This window comes from Echinops telfairi, unplaced genomic scaffold, assembly GCF_000313985.2.
Source record: "Echinops telfairi isolate 266 unplaced genomic scaffold, ASM31398v2 ScPeMD7_3533;HRSCAF=4204_0, whole genome shotgun sequence".
Taxonomy (NCBI): domain Eukaryota; kingdom Metazoa; phylum Chordata; class Mammalia; order Afrosoricida; family Tenrecidae; genus Echinops; species Echinops telfairi.
In genome coordinates, this window is record NW_022107431.1 from 99,977,893 (window position 1) to 99,997,542 (window position 19,650).

Genomic DNA, 19,650 nt, shown 5'->3' on the forward strand with positions numbered 1-19,650 from the left:
GGGGAGATCTCTGATTAAGCATTCTTAACCACCTCCAAATGATGTTTTCTGGTTGGACTGACCACACTTTGAGTACGTAGGTGTTATGTAGTTATGCAATCCCATTTGAATTAATGAACTAATGATATTTGGGGCTTTCTTTTTTGCCAGTATGCAAAGGAGCCAAGGCGGACATTGTATTCTTAACTGATGCGTCTTGGAGTATTGGAGATGATAATTTTAACAAAGTTGTAAAATTCATCTTCAATACTGTGGGAGCCTTTGATGAAATCAATCCTGGTGGAATTCAGGTGAGTGGAATCCATATGATTATTCATTGTAATGCTTTACTATTGAATGTTTCATTTTAAGTACATTGACCTTTTAATAGAAACCACATTTTGGTCTTTACTATCGGCTATTTTATTTAACATGAATTGCTTATGTAAATAATCTATCGATAAGAAAAAAAACAGTTTTGTTTGTTTTTCTGGTTGGCAAATGGCATTGCTGTTGGAGAATTCAGGAGTTTCTGATTCGTAACTTGTCTATGACTTCCCATAATGATATATATTCAAAAGATCATCCAATGTCCTGGAAACTAAATGCAGTGATGGATAATGGTTGGACTGGGGTGTGGAACCCTGTCACCTCTTCTAGCATCACTATCCAGATGTTAATTACTTTGACAGTGCAAATTATATTAGAGTAGGAATGTAGAGAAGTTTGCACTTCCATGAGAAGGCTCAAAGAATGAGTCATTTAGTACTAATTTCCCTTAAAGTCAGCAATTTCCTCCACCTCAAGTTCATAACCTTGAACTGAATACTCAGGTCCTGAGGTGGTAAACTTTTGGGGGATAGTGGGGGGTGGGGGAAGGTCTTTCCAGACACCTCTGAAAATCTACTTAAAGCTATTATTAGCATTTTTCCTGGACTCTGCATCCTTTAAGACCCACTTCAAATTCTGCCAGGCTAGAGAGGTTTCCCTGACGTCTGCAAGCATTTGGTATTCTGGAAGTACTTAGTCTTTATTGTTATTATCGCAAGTATCATTTTAAGTTCAGTATTTTATTGTGTGACTCTTTTCTATCTATGAAAATTGAAAATTGTTGACTTCTTAAAGCAATAGGGTGCCTTATTTATTTATTTTTAAATTCTCTTCTATCCTTCCCCATTCTTCTTGGTGAATTTTCTTCTTCATTTGGCAGCTTGTATTTATTCATTGTAGTATTGTAAAAGTTTTATGAAAATAAGATACTTTAACATAAACTTCAAATAATATCATTAATGTATGGAAATCTTCCTCTTTTGTGGAAATAACACTTTATGTAATATACCAGATTTCAAATTCCCAAATAATCTTGTAGCCATTACTTCAACCCAACCCAGAAAAATAAGTCATTTTAGTTAGATTCTCTACTTAATGTGTCATCAATGAAGACAATTAATTTTTTTTCAGAAATTAAAATTTCTAATCTAAAAAACACAAACTATCATTTTATTAACTTCTATGCTTCAGCTATTTTGTGTGCATAATTGTTAACCTTTAAACAACCCTAGGTAAAAATGATGATCTTCATTTCATTGACAAGGGCACCAAAGCCCAGAGATCTAGGGACCTTGACCAAAGCCTGATGGCGGTTAATTGGCAAGGAATGGCCAATGACAGAGTAGTTGGCTGGGAACTAACGGAATTGCGCTCTAGGTGGTGTATATTCATGTTTTCCTGGGGCTTCATTGTTCTGTAGCTTTCCCCACTTCTCTACAGCCAAGTTAAAGCAAAGCTCAAACTCACGGAGTCCCTTGTGACTCACGGCAATCCTACAGAAAAGAACCGAACTGTTCTTGTGGGTTTCTGCGACTGTCCATCTTTGCGGAAGTAGAAAGCTTCGTCTTTCTCCTGGGAGCAGCTAGTGGTTTGAACTACTGATCTTTCAGCTGGCAGCCCAATGCCCAATCCCAGGAATGCACCAGGGATCTATCCCAGATAAAGGCATATGAATACAGAGAATTTTGATGATGAATATCAATTTGAGCACTTAATATGAACAATGATAGTGAGAAAGGAGGAAATTTAATGAGACAACAATATCTAATGTTACAATATTAGCTACAACTTATGGTATTTTATCAGGTGTAAGATGCTTCCTTTTCCCCCATTATACAAAGAGAGGAATCACTGTGAGACTGAAGTATGTATATTAAATACACATAAAAACTTCTTATTCTCCTAACCAAAATGATATTGTCTTTCAGGTCTCATTTGTGCAGTATAGTGATGAGGTTAAGTCTGAATTTAAGCTGAACACGTACAATGACAAGGCCCAAGCCCTCGGGGCCCTCCAGAATATTAGGTACAGAGGAGGCAACACCAGAACAGGTGAAGTTCATCAGAATATCGTAAACCTTACTCGCTAATGTATTTGTTGTAGGAGAGCTAAGTATGTCATCTCACTTCAGTGGCCAAATTGTTCTCAGGTGGGCACGTTGTTGCTAGGTGTCCTGCACTTGCAAGACGACAGACGAAAAACTGCCCAGTCTTACAGCATCTCAGATTGTTGCTACACTTGAGCTCATTGCTACAGCAACAGTGCCGCTCCATCTCCTCGAGGGTCTTCCTCCTTTCCATTGGCCCTGTCCTCTACCAAGCATGATGTCCTTTTCCAGGGACTGGTTCCTCCTGATAACATGCCCCAAGTACTTGCGAGGAAGTCTCACTCTCTTCATTTCTAAGGCATGCACGTCTGTCTGTACTTCTTCCAACACGTGTTTGTTTGTCCTGGAAGACAAAAGGGGACGTCAGCCATGACTCTGTGACTCTGACACTGTGGAGGAAAGTGTAGTTAAAGCAAATGGAAGCAACGCTGAAGGAAAAATCCGTTGGATATGAGTCGTTGCGTTGGGGTTGCTTTCCCCGAGGTGACCTTAAAATGTGCTCTGCTACCTTCTGTAGGCAAGGCCCTCACATTCATCAAGGAGAAGGTCTTGACCTGGGAGAGCGGGATGAGGAAGAACGTCCCCAAGGTGCTGGTTGTGGTCACAGATGGCCGGTCACAGGATGAGGTCAAGAAGGCGGCGATGGTCATTCAACAGTCAGGTAAGCACAATCATGAGTATAAGCCTAGAGACTGTGGTCATTATTTGATCAGATTTAAATATCCAAGGATGACCTGAAAGGGCCAATAATGCTGATGTTACTTGACAGTCCTTGTTGAACTCGGGCGTCCACATCCTTGTTATGTTTATAATTAATTAACTTGGTAATGCTCCTAAAGGACATACTGTAGTCTTTGTGTAACAAGTGATTCAGAGTCTTTCAAGTGGCAAATCAAATTTCCCTAGAGTAGGCTTCCTGCCAAAGGAGAAATGAATGCTCCTGCTGCTTCCCGCACAAGGAGAAACACAAGGCAGCCTGTGTTCTTGGGCATGCAAACCTACTGCACACGGCGAAGGAGGAGTGCGCCTCAGGGACACCATTCTGGAGCAGACCTTACCAACCCAACATCTTGAGAGCATCGCCACAACACTGCCTTTGGATTAGTTCTTTAGGATGGTTACAGATGAAATAAGATCTTTCTAGTTCTTTCAGCAAATCCCCCCCGCCCCCTGCTCTCCACCCCCCCAGCCTACCCAGACAGGAGCTAAGGTAGAAAGAATTCTATGTTATGCATGATTGAATGTACTAAATTGTATTTTGTTACATAGAAGTTGTCATCTGCACACCCTCGAGTCTTTGTCCGGAATTGCGATTAGGGTAAGGTGACCAGATTTTAACATTGGTAAAGCGGGACACCATTGATAAAACTCATATCGTGGCGAAATAGCCACATGGCAGCCGAAAACCGTCTACCCTAGCTTGTCATGCATTCTTTTTAAAAATTGGGACTTTTAAAAAATGCCGCGGGACACGGGAAAAATTGTTAAAAATTGGGACTGTCCCACCAAAAGTGGGACATCTGGTCACCTTAGATTAGGGACTAGTACTAAATTATACCCTTTTATTTCAATAGAGGTTTTTATTTGTACAGATCTCCCTATAATTTATTGCTATTATGTTACTAGATATATTTTGAGAATATTTCTATGTATTTGGGGCATCAAGGTGACTTAAAGTTGGGGTTATGAATTACTTCTCTGATTACATTGTTGATCTCTAATTATATTCCCTGATTCCTTTTCATATAGTTAACTTTTCTTTTCTGGTGTCAAATTAAACTTTTGGACTGAAAATTTGACTTTCCTTAGCCTAAATAAATGTAATTTTATTGCCAAGGGGAGATGTAAATTCTGTTTTAAAGGTATCCAAAGTACTGCCTAGTGCCTGAAGCCATTGGCAAAATCAGTTTCAATAATTCAATTTCAAAAACAAACTCATTCTTGGTTTCTGAGTCACATACATTAAAAATGTTAATGGTGCCTAAGAGAGCTGTAGAATTTAGGTTTTTATTAGGTCTGTGAATCTGTGGAAGGAAATATGTGCCACCCTAAGTCTTCCTGCTATTGAAATCTTTATCTTTTAAATATTAGGGCTTTATTTGAGGTGCTCCAATGGATTGAATTTCAAAACCAGAAAATAGAAAGATGTGGGAAAATTGCTTTTTCATTATGAAGAGTTTATGTCAAATAAAAGGACCTGCTGAGCAAGTCCTGAGAAAATATAGTATAATTTCCAATAATGTTTGTTTTCAATTGTTTAATCAAGAAGAAAGGGGAAAAAGAGATGTGTAATTAACCATGTAAATGTTGCTCTGCAGGGTTCAGTGTCTTTGTAGTTGGTGTTGCTGATGTTGACTACAATGAGCTGGCCAACATTGCCAGCAAGCCAAGTGAAAGGCACGTGTTCATTGTGGATGACTTTGAGTCTTTTGAGAAGATCGAGGACAACCTTATTACGTTTGTTTGTGAAACTGCCACGTCAAGTAAGTCATGGTCAACAAAGATCTAGGCTCTTACTTGCTTTAAAGAATGGCTATTCTTTAAAGACAATTCCGTATCCTTTATGGGATCAAGTCTGCATATAAATAGACCCTGGAAAATCACTTGAGAACCTTATGAATCATTGTTCCTATTGACATCATGCTAAATATGTGTGGTCAGAGTCCATTTTTAGCCTTGAAAATATAATATTCCTTGTATGGAAATAAAATGTTTGAATGTATCCTTTCCCTACCATTTTAACATCCCTTGACCTTTGAGTTAATTAAAAAGCCGTTTAGACTGCATATGCAAAAGCAGTGAGACGAAGGTTCTTCCAATTAGTAACCTATTGGTGTCTGTCTTTCAGCATCTGTACTTTAAGATAGAATGGAAAACCCAAATTGAGCTCCATAGAACCTCAGTTGGCACCATCTGGATGTTTGATTTAGATTTTTCCGATTATACCAGTCCCACTGATAAGATATCAGGAAGGACCAAAGATTGATGATTAAAATCAATTTATTCTTTTCCTCATTAGATTGCTGAGGTAATCAGGGAGCCAGTTCAGTCCCCTGACCACAGCCAGGCTTTGTTTTACCAGTGTAGTACTTGCCCTCATTAAACTAATTAAAAACTTAGCACTTTGATTAGAGGTGGCAGTAGTAATGAAACGTCAGTAACTTACTAAATTTAAAAATTGTGAGGTCTTTTTAAAATTTGAAACCAAAGTCTAGAAGACATTAGCAAAAACAGAAACAAGGCTCCCCTTCCCTGCCTCCTGGTACCCCAAGCTCTGGGAGTCTGAGTGATGTCTGGCGATCGACATGGAGACTCTGGGCTTTGGTACAGAAGATGGTTATGGAGGGGCATACTCCTCACACCTTTGAATGTAGCTGACATTTCCTGGGAGGGAAGTGCTTTATTCTACTGGAAGAATTTCCCCTTAATTTTGTTTGATTCTTCTTAAGAACAGCGATATTTCCAATTGGCGAATTCTCAGAATGTATTTGTCACTTTGACTAACATGTATATTTTCCCTTAAAAATAGGAAGTTTATAAGAAATAAATGATAAAATATTAGCTTGATGTTATTTTTGTATACATGAACAGTTTCTTATTTACTACAATGATACATTCTCTGCCTATCTAATATCTGCGTATACAAACATTGTACATTTCAGGTTGCCCTCTCATTTATTTGGATGGCTACACCTCACCAGGTGAGGATTTATACCCTTGAGTTAATTTATTCCAAGTTTTTAATAATAAAAGAACTAATACTCATTCATTTAAAAATTTCCCCCTTCTTTTCCCATATAAAGGTTTTAAGATGCTTGAAGCATATAACTTGACAGAGAAGAATTTTGCATCTGTACAAGGAGTCTCTTTGGAAACAGGGTCTTTTCCTAGCTACTCCGCTTATAGGCTTCAGAAAAATGCCTTTGTGAATCAACCTACAGTGTAAGTCTGACCACTGGGTTTTATTTTTCTTATAATGGGTAAGAAGCATTTTTGAGGTTCTTGTAATCTTTGCTGACTTCCCAAATCCTAGAACATTAAAACCTTCAGAAGACTTTTTGTAGGTGAACGTAGTCTGGTTTCTTGAACTACAGTTGCTTAGAAATGTTTAGCCTCTCATGTAAGGCCTTAAATCTTATCATGTTTAGTGCCAAGGTGCTTATCTGTCCCAGTGGGATTAGCGATCACAAGCCCTGTGGATTTAAGACTAGGATTGTAGCCATGCTTCTTCCGAGGGAGGATGCTCAAACAGGAAGGCAACTTGTTATAATAAACATTTCTCCCTGTGGTGTAAGAAAATTAGGTGAAATAACTACAGAAGGAGAACAGGCATTCATTTTAGCTTTTCGACTCTCTGGAACACTAAAGGCTGTGGCAGTTCAGCTTATTCATGATTGGACAGGCAGTGGGGAGTGCCTATTGGCCAATCCTCCAGCAATCTGTTGGGAAGTTCTGGATGTTGCTGTTTTATTTCATGAATCTTTGCACGTGGGTACAATGACCAAAAATACATCTACTTTTATTCATTAGAATTAAAACTTAAATGTTTAAACGTATGTGTTTTGTAACTAATGGAGAGAAAAGAACAAGAAGAACTAGAGCTTTCAAAAATTGAGGACAGGGTCAGAAAATGATGGTTGAAATTTGAAATGCTCAGTGTAGGGCTGATAGAAAATTCAGACTAAAACCAGAGCTAATTTTGCCTAAGGAAGCGCAGATCATATTGTGTAGTCTGAGCATACTGTAAGTTCCTACTCTGTTACGGTTAAGCTCATTAGTTCACAGTTCTAGGGTTTCCAATGAGCCACAATACCCAATGTTTAATTAGTTCTGATGCCTCAAGATTCCCACATTTCAAATCATGGCAGCCTGGTATCCTCTCAAGAAAGAGAATTTGTGGTAATAAAGAAAAAAAAGCATAAATGCAATTTTTATTATTTTTTTCTATACAAACACTGGTTAATGGAGAAGGCAAGAAAATGGCCTAGGTGAGAGGTGAGCTAACATGGAAACATTGTTTTCAACTTGTGCTGTTCCTAAGGTAGTAGGTGCTTGGCATACAAGGCACCACGTCAGCTTGCCAGAGCGTATGTGCTAGAATAAGTCAACCATAGACTCTCAAAAAAACAAGACGACTTTCTGTATGGGACTTGGACATGGGCCTTCAGGGGACATTCTGTGCCCTCTGCTGAAGTTCACGAAGGCATAGCTCCTTTTCAGTCCAAGAGTTGACTGTATTCATTCCTTATCTTAAGGGAAAACACTATTTAATGGTCTCAAACAGAGGACCATGAATTCTGTTTCAAAGAATCCCCTAGAATAATGAAAGACTGAGCTCTGGACGGACCACATTAGATCACTTTTTTTTTTTGTCTAACAGTCTTAGAACCAAGAAACATTTCCTCCCAATGTCCCTTTATCATCATTGACTGTTTGCATATGGAAGTGACTTTAACATTTATTGTTGTTCGTGTTCTGTGGAATAGTTGAGTTTCTAGAGGTTATTTGATTTCAGAGGAGGTTTGGAAGAGTAAAAGCTATTAGCCATACGGAGGGAAAATCAAAACCTTAAATAAGTTATTTTGCCTGTAAGTTCACATCCCTGATATGGATATTAAGATTATGTAGTAAAATTCAGTCTCTTAAAATAGCATCCATAGTTTTAGTGTTATCACTGAATATTATACAATCTTATAATATTCTATATAGCTAGAAAAATTAGTTCACAAAAGGAATGTAACAGGCCATTTGTAAGTTTCTTAGGATTTTGTGGCTTTATTAAACTTATTACATAATCAATGACCACATACATAATGGGTCATAAGTGTTTGTTCTTTAGATGTGTTTCCTAACCATTTCACCTTCTTATCTAGAACCAGATTATGAGAGATATTTTCTGATACTCACCGTATTGACTCTCTGGCCCCCTAATTTAAAACATTCTTCATTTCTAATGAAGTAATTCTCATCTGTTTATCCATTCATATTTATCTTACTTGTCTGTTTTATCCAACAGAGACCTGCATCCAAACGGGCTCCCCCCTTCATACACAATTATATTATTGTTCAGACTTCTTCCGGAAAGCCCTAGTGACCCTTTTGCAATATGGCAAATCACAGACAGAGACTACAAGCCCCAAGTTGGCGTCATTGCAGACCGTAAGCATGTTCCTCTTACTTCTGGGCACAGGCACACGTAAGCTCAGTTATGTTCTCCCCTTTGTCTTTAAGAACCTTCGGAGTATACTTACTGGATAGATTAAGGCTTTAAGCCTAAAATTTCAAATTATAAGACACCACTAAATCTTCTAATTATATTCTTCCTAACTGAAATTTTTATTTTTAAACACTTTCCCCTGCACTGATAAGTTGTTAGTACTTTGAATAAACTATAGCATGCATATGATTTAGTAACAATTCTATGTTGACTCCAGCTTTGAGCAAGACGTTATCATTCTTTAACAAGGATACAAGAGGCGAGGTGCAAACTATAACATTTGACACAGATGAAGTGAAGACATTATTTTATGGAAGTTTTCATAAGGTAAAAACAAGATAACCTAATTCTCCTTTCTAGGAAAAAGATTACTTAAAGATTAAAACCATTTTCTTTCCTTATTTATTTATGTGTCATGTTAAATTGTAGAACCACAGCTATCTTAGAAGAATTAAGTCTTAGCTTAGAGTGTTTGATTAAGTCAGAGAAGAAACTTTAAAATAATAATCCTACTAATCAAGAGATAAGTTTTCTTAGCATTTTGGTATATTTTCAATACCCATCTCTTTTAAACATATGACTCATTGCTTCCCCAAAATTGGAATTGAGCCTGTGGCAGTTGATGGTTTTTTTTGTGTGTGTTTACTGCTTTCTACCCACCATTTCATTATGGTCCTTCATGCCATTTGGTTTCAAACTCTTTCTTGTAGTGGATTGTATTTGAATTTGGAAAATATAGGCTTTTTTATCTTGTACATTTTATAGAGCACAGCAAGTTTTCCTGGCTTGTTTATCGGAAAATTGCATGAATGGGAGTGATGTGCAGAGTACATTGAGCAGGCGTTCTTGCTACTTTTGCTCCCGAGGAATCTTGGTTTCATTCCAGAATGTTTTTCTTAATTCATGAGTCAGATTTTAATAAGGATACCCAAGAAATCTTTTCATGAGCTCTTAGAGACTTTATTGTGCACATCAGTGAGACTCGATAATACAATAAAGAAAAAAAGAGAGACAGTTGCAAATACCAAAGTATATTTCTTGGTGAAAAGAGGGAAGGCAAATTCTAGTTTGGCAAATGCTGTTGGCTTCAGCTAATTTTTTTATCTGATAAGTGCTGTTGAATCTGGCAGTTCTTATGAACTTTCGTGGCTCACTGGCAGCCCTATTAAACTTACATTGGAGTATTTTCCTGAGAAGCATTATTTTACTTTTTCTTTCATATTCACTGATAATGCTGAAAATGGAATCATCTACTAATCGACTGATAATCATTTAATAATTATAATTTCTTAGTGTTCAGTGTTCATGAAATGCTCAGTGTTATTTGAAGCTGGAAAAGGCAATGTTTTGAAGAGGGTTTGACATCATTAGCTTTATTGTATTTTTAAAAATTTCTTAGATGACCCAATAATCAGATTAGAATTTTATTTGTGTCCAGTAAGCAAAACATATATCTCAAACTACGAGACTTAATTAGGACTTTTTTTTAACTTTCTGTTTTTCATTCTTCATCATACTTTCTCTATGGCTTGTATATTTTACTTTCTGGTTTCAATACTTATTCTTACTGCAATCAAGATAATAATATTTTGAAATATCCTCTTCTTTATGCCATTTACTGTTTATAGTTATTTTGTGGTTGTAGTCTTTAGAGGATTCCTCACTCTTCTTTCTCTATAAATTCTTCTCTCCCCAAACACATTACCCTTTTCTATCATAATATTTTTGTAATTTTTTCTTCTCCCCCTTTTTACTATGCTCTTTTCTGATTTTACTTTACCCCTACACCCTATTTTTGCAACACACTCCCATTTAACCCACCAATTAATTCATGGACTGACCAAATTCAGTCGTTATCAGCTCTTTACATTCTTGACAGATCCAAGGATTTCAGGAGCATCCTTCACTTTTATCTCATTCCAGCGCTGAAGTTCACCAGTCCTCAGAAGGAAAGGATAGTACTGTGAAGGGACAACAGAAAGTTAGTGACAAAGATGAGAGAGGGGCTCTTAGAAGACAGGAAATGAGTTTTAAAAGCTTAAGTAAGAAAGAACAGGCATCACTATGGCTACTCTGTGTGTGTGTGTGTGTGTGTGTGTGTGTGTCTTTGATTGTTACTGACAGATGACATAGCTGAATATGAGAAATTTATAGTAGAGGGAGCATTAGGAATAAGCTTGACATAAAGTAATCCAGTTGTGATTTTGAAATGAATTTTCTGCATACCATAGTCTTACAAATACTTTGTGACTGTTTATTTCCTGTCATTAAATATGTTTTTGTTCTTATTTGTGGGTGAAGACCCTGGGAATGCTTATATGTTGTTCCACTTGAGTTCAATATTACATGTTTGCCCTAGGAAGATTTAAAGTTTCTTTATTTTTCATAAGTTGAATAGTATTTTAAAATAAAAGCAATGTACAAGTATAGTTCATCTTTATATTTGTAAACACACTAATGTTTCAGTGGTAATTCCATGTAAAAATATTTACTGTTGTAAAAATATCTTATGCCTTTTGACTCAGCATATATAAAGAGATGTGCAGTGAGTTTCTGCGTGTGGTTTTTTTAGTCTGTTCCTTTTAACCTCAAACCAAACTTTTAAGAATAATCAAGTACTTCCTTGAGAATTAGGGCTATGATAAGTGGAAACTGTGAGTATTAACTGTAGCTTCAAGGATCACCCACAGCCATTCTTTACATTGTGGAAATACAAATGTTTTACTAATACTTGTACTAGCAGATTTCTTAAGGCTCTGAATGTCTTCTGTATCAGACCCCCCAAAAAAGTCAACGGAAACTTCTATCCTTAGAAGGAAATTGATTTCTGGATTTGTATTGATTTCTAGAGCCTCTCCAGAAGACTAATGCTAGATTCTTGATTATGTTAATTATTTTAAATGGTGTACAAGTTCTCTTTGGCTGAAATTGGGAAATACTATCCTAAAAATTCAGCAAATTTACTAGTATCGGTGGAAGACATTCAAGTGGTTTTTGCTCCTTAGCGTAATAATAGCTAATGATTCTTTAGCTATTGAGCTACTAACCACAAGAAGAAAAACAAGACAGTTCTCTTAAAGATCTACAACCTCAAACACACTGTAGGGTCCCTATGAGTGATACTCAACTCCATGGTAGTGCTTTCTTAAATCTATGTATTTTACATGCATCTGTACAGATACACATGTACACATACATATAGAAATGATTTAATAATATATTTAAAACTGTTCATTATAGTTTACAGTCATTTCATATAGTCCATCCTTTCTAGTCATCTCAGCAAGGTTACATAGGGGGAAATACGAAATCATGCATGTATATGTGAATGAAGAAAACTGACTCTTAGAGTTTAAGTGGCTAGTCTTACCACATTTTGGTAACCATTGGCTTTGCAACTTGGCTCTTGGATTTTCAGTGCAATATTTTTGATTTGGGATAACATGGCTTATAAAATATGTTTCCTTATCTGTGATCTGAACTATGCAGATGTCACCCCCACCCCTTTTCTCCTTTTTGTAGAAACCTTATAATGGAAACAAATTATCTTTCTAGGTTCATATCGTAGTGACTTCAAAAAGTGTTAAGATTTACATTGACTGCTATGAAATTATAGAAAAAGACATCAAGGAAGCTGGAAACATCACAACTGATGGTTATGAAATTCTTGGGAAACTGCTTAAAGGGGACAGGAAATCAGCCACAGTATGTAACACACGTTCATTTCTTTGAGCACCTAGGGTTCAGTTTGAAATTGGTATTTTCAAAGTGTCTCAGTGAGTTGTAAACTGTCACATTTCTTGGTTACATCGAGACATTAAAAGTTGCATGGAGGAACTATACGTGCACTGCTATACGTGCAATGCAACAATGCCGATGACTGCTAGAAACAGATTAAAATGTCCAGGGACCAGAGAAAGTCACGTAGCCATCCCCAAACAGGGTCACACTGGAGAACGCAACACAAATAGTTGCCAAGATAACCAGTGAAGCCTAAAATAATCCCACTTCTCGACTTCAAAGATAATTGCTAGTACACCTTCGTACAATCCGGTCCTTAAGTGTTTGTGAAGATGGGCTGTGACTATCATTAGAGTCTGTGTTGCCTCAGGAGCCTTTCAGTGCTCTGTCTCAGAAAGAAGGTCAGAGTGGGACAGCCACTGCCTCGTCTCAGGCAACCAGTATGTCTTAAAATCTAAACCCCACCATACCAGCCTAGTCAAGTTCATATGAAATGTAACAAATATTTTGTTGTAAAAGCCAACATAACCTTTATGTTTTGGCTTCTATTATTCTTTAAAAACAGGCATATTTATTTTATTTAGTTTTACATTCTTCCATGGACAGGAGGCCCTTCATCTAGATTCAAAAGCTAACCTCTTATTCTACAATCGAGGAACTAAGATCAGTGCAAATTTAATATCGTTGTGATAAAAATCCAGGCTTATTGTTGAATATTGGATTTGATGTTTCACAGTATGGTTACATCAGGTTTTTTTTTAAAAAAAAGAGAATGGCCATCTAACCCACCTTTTTTCTTCAAAAGAGCTTTTATTTTTTAAACTGTAGAAAGATGGGTAATGCAGGCAGTGTCTTAGTTTGCTACTGCCCTTGAACAGAAATATCACAGGGTGGGTGTCTTTAAAGAACTGAAACTTATTTTCTCACAGTTTTGAGGGCTAAACATCCAAATCAGTGTCTTGGCCTTGTGCATTCCTGCCGGGGACTTCCCTGTAGCTTTTGCTGCCGGTGCTCGGTGCTCCTTTGCTTGAGCTAATCCGGCGTGTGTTTCTGCCCTATTCTGCTCTTTTTATCAGACACCAGTTACAAGTGAATAAGTTTGGACCTAAGTCACTTTAGTATGACCTCAATAATAGAACAAAGGAAAACCTCTGTTCTAGATAAGGTCATTGTTGGTATCACATTTAGGACTTGAACAGCTGCTGCGGGGCCTAATTCAACCCATAACAGAAAGTATGTATATGTTATAAGTAAATAGTTAAGCAGAAAGCCATCAGAAATGAAAAGTTCACAGTCAACATGTAGAAAAGATTTTCTGAAAAGATGGTTAACTTTAGAGCAAAGACCCCTGGTGACACAGTATTTCATTGCTGGGCTGGTGACCATAGGGGTAGAGGGTCAGATGTGCCCATCTATTCTGTCAGAGAAGGACCGGCTCATCTGCTCCAGTAAAGATGACAGCTCATAAAACCCTGTGGGGAAGTTTGAAGTTCTACTTTATCACATGGGCTCAATATAAGTAGACATCAACCCACAGTGCCCATCAATGACAATTCAGAATAAGTGAGAAATGGTTTCTTTAATGTTACTTTTCTGCGATGGTAAACTCTTCAAGGTTGATCGAAATGTGTATATATTTTTAAATTCATTTAAATAAAAAATGTTTCTTTAAAAAAAATAAATAAACTCACAGGAACACTTCATTTTAGTCAAGGAAGTCCACCAGCAGTAGAAATTTCAGTTAGGCAATTCATTTGCTTATCTTTTTCTTAAGCACCGGCTATGGACTGCTTGCTGTATTATTAAGCAAGGACCACATTGCTCTCTAGAGTTTGGACCCGTGAGAGCAGCTGTGTGGGAAGTTGGCAAAGGTTAATATGAGGAAGCTTTAATATGAAATGTTTTCCATGCATCTTTAGCTGATGTTGCTCTTGGTTGTTTGCAGTTCCAAATCCAGAATTTTGACATTGTCTGCAGTCCGGTGTGGACCAGTAGAGACAGATGCTGTGATATTCCCTCCAGGGTAAGTAAAACGGAACTGAATTCCTTCCGTTCTTAATTGGTCCCCAGGAAGGAACTCTTGTGGTGTGATGGTCTGGGAGGGGAAGCAGCACTCAGCAGCTGCATCTCCAGGATGGAGCGAAGGGACCCACGATATGTGCATTCTAACTGGCTACCACACTAGTGTTTTCGCTACTCTTCTTTCATAAACCAGGAATACACAAGACCATATCCGGAAATGTTCCCGAAGAGTCAGGTTACTCAGCCTCAGGAAACTCCTCCGAGTCAGTGTGTTTGTTAAACCCACGTGCTGCAAAGCAATTCTATTCTCTGTAAGATAGCACTATTTTACCATCACTCCTCTGGAAATCTAATGTTTTTTAGATGGTAGAAATAATTGCATTTCTATTTGAGATGGGGGCATACCTCGATAGAGTCTCTGTGCACTATTGGACTTAACAAGTGGAATGTTAGAGATGCCTTTGAAGTTTCTGGAAAGAAAAGAACCCCAGGCATCCATGCCACATAATATTTACAACAAAACCCCAATCAAACAAAACCAAAGCCATCCATTCTGACTCATAGCAGCCCTGTGAGCCTGAAAGGAACGGCACCATCGGATTTCAGGACCATAATCTCAATAGAAGCAGAATGCTCCATCTTTTGCTCATGGAATTACTGACTGGTGGGATAAAACTTCTGATTCTTTGACTAGCAGCCAAGCCCTTGACCACTGTGCCACCCTGGCTCCTAGCACATTATTTAGGCAACCGATGTTTATTGAGAACTTATCCCAAGCTAGGGAGCTCCTAGGGGGCATACATGCTGAGGGGCTTGAACCCATCCTACAGTACCAGGAAAAGACGCCTGGTTATCTGCTTCCATTAGGATTACAGACAAGAAAGCCCCAGAGCAGTTCTACTCGATGGCGCATAAGAGAGTCATGAGCCAGAGCCTATGAAGTGGCCACAGATTTATTACAAGCAAGGCAATATTCTAAGGGTTAGAATTATAGCACTGAAAAAAAAAGATATTTAAATGAAGGGCATGGGAGAGAAATAATGAACCAAATAGGTGTGTGCTATGCTTTAAAAGCATATAACATATGTTGTGCTATAAAACCACCACCTGTCTTTCAATTTGTTGTGCTGCAGTGCCTTGTGTGTTGGTGTGTTGTTGGAAGTGATGTCACTAGTATTTCACATGCTAGCAGGGTCACCCAGTGAAGCTTCTAGACCAAGAACAGACTATGAAGAAAGAATCAGATGTCCACTTTAGAGGAATTAGCCACTGACAACCTCATGCATTGCATTGAAATAGTGTCAGATACTGCAATCTTAATGAACAGAAGCAGAACTTTGCCAGAGAGTGCCAGAATATGAGCCCATCAGGTCAGAAGGCACTTAAAATGTGACTGAGGAAGAGCTGCCTTCTCAGCGTAGAGTCGACCATGACAATGTGAGTGGAATCGAGTCTGTCACTATGCAGCCTTCTGGACCTTCCATTGCGGGTGGGCATCACTCAAATTGAGAGGAAACGGCTTTAAAAAATCTACTAATAATTGGAGCTTAAAATGTACAAAGTCATAAAAAATGAAATGGAATGCATAAAGATCAATATCCTAGGCATTAATGAGCTGAAATGGAACAGTATAGGTGATTTGGAATCAGAATCATGGTTTACTCTGCTGGGAATGAAATAATCAAGAGGAATAAAGTTGTAGTCATCATCAAAAAGGACATTTCAAGATCTATCTTGAAGTAGAAGAATGCTGTTTGTTATAGGATTATATCAAAATGCTTTCACAGAAATCGAATCAATTCAACTATTATTCAAATTTATGTGCCAACCACTAAAGCTAGCAATGCAACAATGGAAGAATTCCACCAGTGTCTTCAGTTGGTTTTAGGAAACATTGCAATCAATATGCATTGATAATTCTTGGTGGTTGGAATGAAAAAGCTGGAAACAAAGTGGAAAGAACAGTAGTTGCAAGATCTCGTCTTGGTAGTAGAAACAAAGCTTGACATTGCATGATAGAATTTTGTAACATCAATGACTTCCTCATAGCAATTATATTTTTCCAACAACACAATGGCAACTATATGCATAATTCTCTGGATAGAATACATAGAAATAAAATTCACTACATCTGTGGGAAGAGACAAAGGAGAAACAATACCAGCAGCAGAGGCCTGGCCAGGAGTTGGCTGTGGCATAGACCACCAATTGCACATATTTATAAGCTCAAGTGAAGCTGAAGAAAAATTGTAAAGTCCACAAAAGCCAAAATACACCTGCAGTCTATCTCACTAAATGTCAAGATCATCTCAGGAACCAATTTGCTGCACTGAACACTAATGACAGAAGATCTGATACACCATGGGGAGACATCAAGAACATCATCATTCATGAAGAAAGCAAAAAGTCATTTAAAATACAGGAAAGTAAAGACCAAAATTGATGTTAGAAGAGACCCTGAAACTTGCTCTTACTCATAGAGTAGTTAAAGTAAATAAGAAAAACGATGACATCAAAGGGCAGCTTAAGAAGGCAGTCAAACGTTTTAATGAAATGTGCAAAGACTTAAAGTTAGAAAACCAAACAGAATGAACATGCTCAGCATATCTTAATCCGAAAGAACTTAAGAAAGAATCAAGCCTTGAGTTGCAGTATTAAGATTCTATGGACAAAATATCGAATGATTAAGGAAGCATCTAGACAAGATGGAAAGAATACACAAATTCACCATACCAAAAAAACCCAAAAAACCAAACCAATCCCCAACAACAACAACAACAACAAAAACCACCCCAAAACTCATCAACATTCCATTTCAGGAGGTAGAATATGATCAAGAACTAATGGTGTTGAAGGAAGAAGTTCAAGTTTCACTGAAAGTATTAACCAGAAACAAGGGTCCAGGAATTGATGGAATATCAATTGAAATGTTTCAACAAACTGATGAAGCACAGGAAGCACTTACTCATCTATGCCAGGAAATCTGGAAGACAGTTATTTGGCCAACTGACTGGAAGAGATTCATATTTGTATCCATACCAAAGAAAGGTGACTCAACAGAATGTGCCAATTATAGAACAATATATTTGATATCACACACAAGTAAAATTTTGCTGAAGGTCATCCAACAATGGTTGCAGCAGTACATTGATAGTGAGCTTCCAGAGATTCAAGCCCATTTGAGAAGAGTACATGGAATGTGGATGTCATTACTGATGCCAGATGGATCTTGGTTGAAAGGCGAGACTATCTGAAAGATAGTCTTGTGTTTCATTGTCTATGATAGGGCCTTCGATTGGGTAGATCATAACAGACTATGGATAACTTTGAGAAGAATGGGAATTCAAGAACACTTCATTGTGTTCCTGAAGAACTTGTACAAAGACAAAGAGATAGTTATGAACAGAACAAGAGAGTACGGCATGGTTTAAAGTCAGGAAATACCGTATATACTTGTGTATAAGCCAAGTTTTTTCAGCACATTTTAATGCAGTTTTTGTGGTAAAATTAGGCGCCTTGGCTGCTATTCGGGTCGGCTTATATTTGAGTATATACGGTATGTGCATCATGGTTATGTGCTTTCACCATACTTACTCAGTCTGCATGCTGAGATCTTCAGGTCTTCTGTCATTAGTGTTTAATGTGTCAAATCTGTTCTTGAGATGTTCTTGAAATATAGGTGGGATAGACTCAAGGTCATGGTTTGTCTTCCATGGATTTTTCTGATTTTCTTCATCTTTATTTGCCCTTACATACGAGCAACTTATGGTGTGTTTCACAGTCAGCCCCTGCCCTGGATTAAGCTGTTCCATTGTGTCTTTGTGCTGAAGTAGTCAATATGATTTCTGTGTATGCCACCAGAAGTCCCTGTGTATAGTCACCATTTGTGTTGTTGGAATAAACGTATTTGCTATGAATAAGTCGTTGATGTTAAAGATGCTGTCATGCATTGTCCAGCTTATTAACAACCTCCATATTCAGATGACACAATATTTATTGCTAAAAGTGAGGAAGACTTGAAGGATTTGCTGATGAAGACCAAGGGTTGAAACTTCCAGTATGAATTACAACTCAGTATGAAGAAGACCTAACCCTCACAGCTGGACCAATAAGTAACATCATGATAAGTGGAGAAAAGATAAAAGTTGCCAAGGGTTTCATCTTTCTTGGATCCACAATAAATGCTGATGGACGCAGCAGTTGAGATCAAATGAAGTATTGATGTGCAAAAATCTTCCACAAAAGCCTCGTAGAAGTGTTCAAAAGAAGGGTGTTACTTTGAGGACTAAGGTGCTCTTGATCCAAGCAATGGTATTTTCATTTGCCTCATATGCATGTGAAAGTTAGACACTGAGTAAGGAAGACCGAAAAAGAATCATCAATGAATTATGATGGTGATGAAGAATCTTGCAAATACAGTGGATTACCAAAAAAACCCAGAAGAAATTTGCCTTGGAAAAAGTACAGCCAGAATGCTCATTAGAGGAAGGGATAATGACACTTAGTCTTACATACTTTGGACAAGTTGTCAAGGGAGACCAGTTCTAAATTAGCACATCATGCTTGGTAAAGTAGCGAGGAAATTGAACAAGAAGAAGACCCACTACAGATGGGTAGTGACAACAATTGTGAGGGTGGCAAAGGCCTGAGCAGTGTTTCACTCTGTTGTTCGTAGGTAGTTATGAGCTGGCACTGACCTGCTGACACCTGACCACAACAACATGTGATGAAACGCAATGTCTGAGTACAAAAAAACGAATCAGGGCAAGGAGATAGAGAGGGATGGCGGGTGCCTCAGCCCTAAGTGATAAGATGAGCTAAGTAGGGGCTTGAATAAAGTGAGGTAGTCAAGCACTGTAAATGCCACCCAAAAAACCCCCAACTCACTGCCTTCGAGAAAATGCCACTGGGCACTGGAAACGCAAAGCCCCACAGCATGAGTGGAAATGGGAAGGAGGGCAGTGGGGCTGGAGCAGAGCTCAACAAAAGGGGTGTTTGTGGGAGGCATGAGACGAGGAGGGCGGCTGGAGAGTGGTTTGCAGAGGGTGTTGGGTTTTCTTTCTAGAAAGAACCTTAGATTTTCTTCTGAGTGAAGTGGGAAGCAAATCTGAGATACAAAGGTTTCCTTTAACCCTGGATTAGAGAAAATTGGAAATTACCAGTGGTCCTAGTGATTTGGTAAACCTTTCTTTGTCACGTGAGACATCCTAGTGTGGAACATAAAATCGAAGTTTAAAGGAACAAAGCATGTTT

The 19,650-nt window shown here is 38.0% G+C and overlaps 1 protein-coding gene across 1 annotated transcript in view; it reads left to right on the plus strand.

Moving 5' to 3' along the window:
• Positions 1 to 19,650, plus strand: part of COL12A1 (collagen type XII alpha 1 chain) — a 116,425-nt gene that overhangs the window by 76,987 nt on the left and 19,788 nt on the right. The window contains exons 42-51 of the mRNA XM_045294385.1: positions 151 to 290; positions 2,238 to 2,361; positions 2,935 to 3,078; positions 4,736 to 4,900; positions 6,080 to 6,118; positions 6,221 to 6,359; positions 8,434 to 8,576; positions 8,852 to 8,961; positions 12,190 to 12,339; positions 14,321 to 14,398. Of these exons, the coding sequence (XP_045150320.1) occupies positions 151 to 290; positions 2,238 to 2,361; positions 2,935 to 3,078; positions 4,736 to 4,900; positions 6,080 to 6,118; positions 6,221 to 6,359; positions 8,434 to 8,576; positions 8,852 to 8,961; positions 12,190 to 12,339; positions 14,321 to 14,398 (1,232 nt within the window). The remainder of the gene's footprint in view (positions 1 to 150; positions 291 to 2,237; positions 2,362 to 2,934; positions 3,079 to 4,735; positions 4,901 to 6,079; positions 6,119 to 6,220; positions 6,360 to 8,433; positions 8,577 to 8,851; positions 8,962 to 12,189; positions 12,340 to 14,320; positions 14,399 to 19,650) is intronic.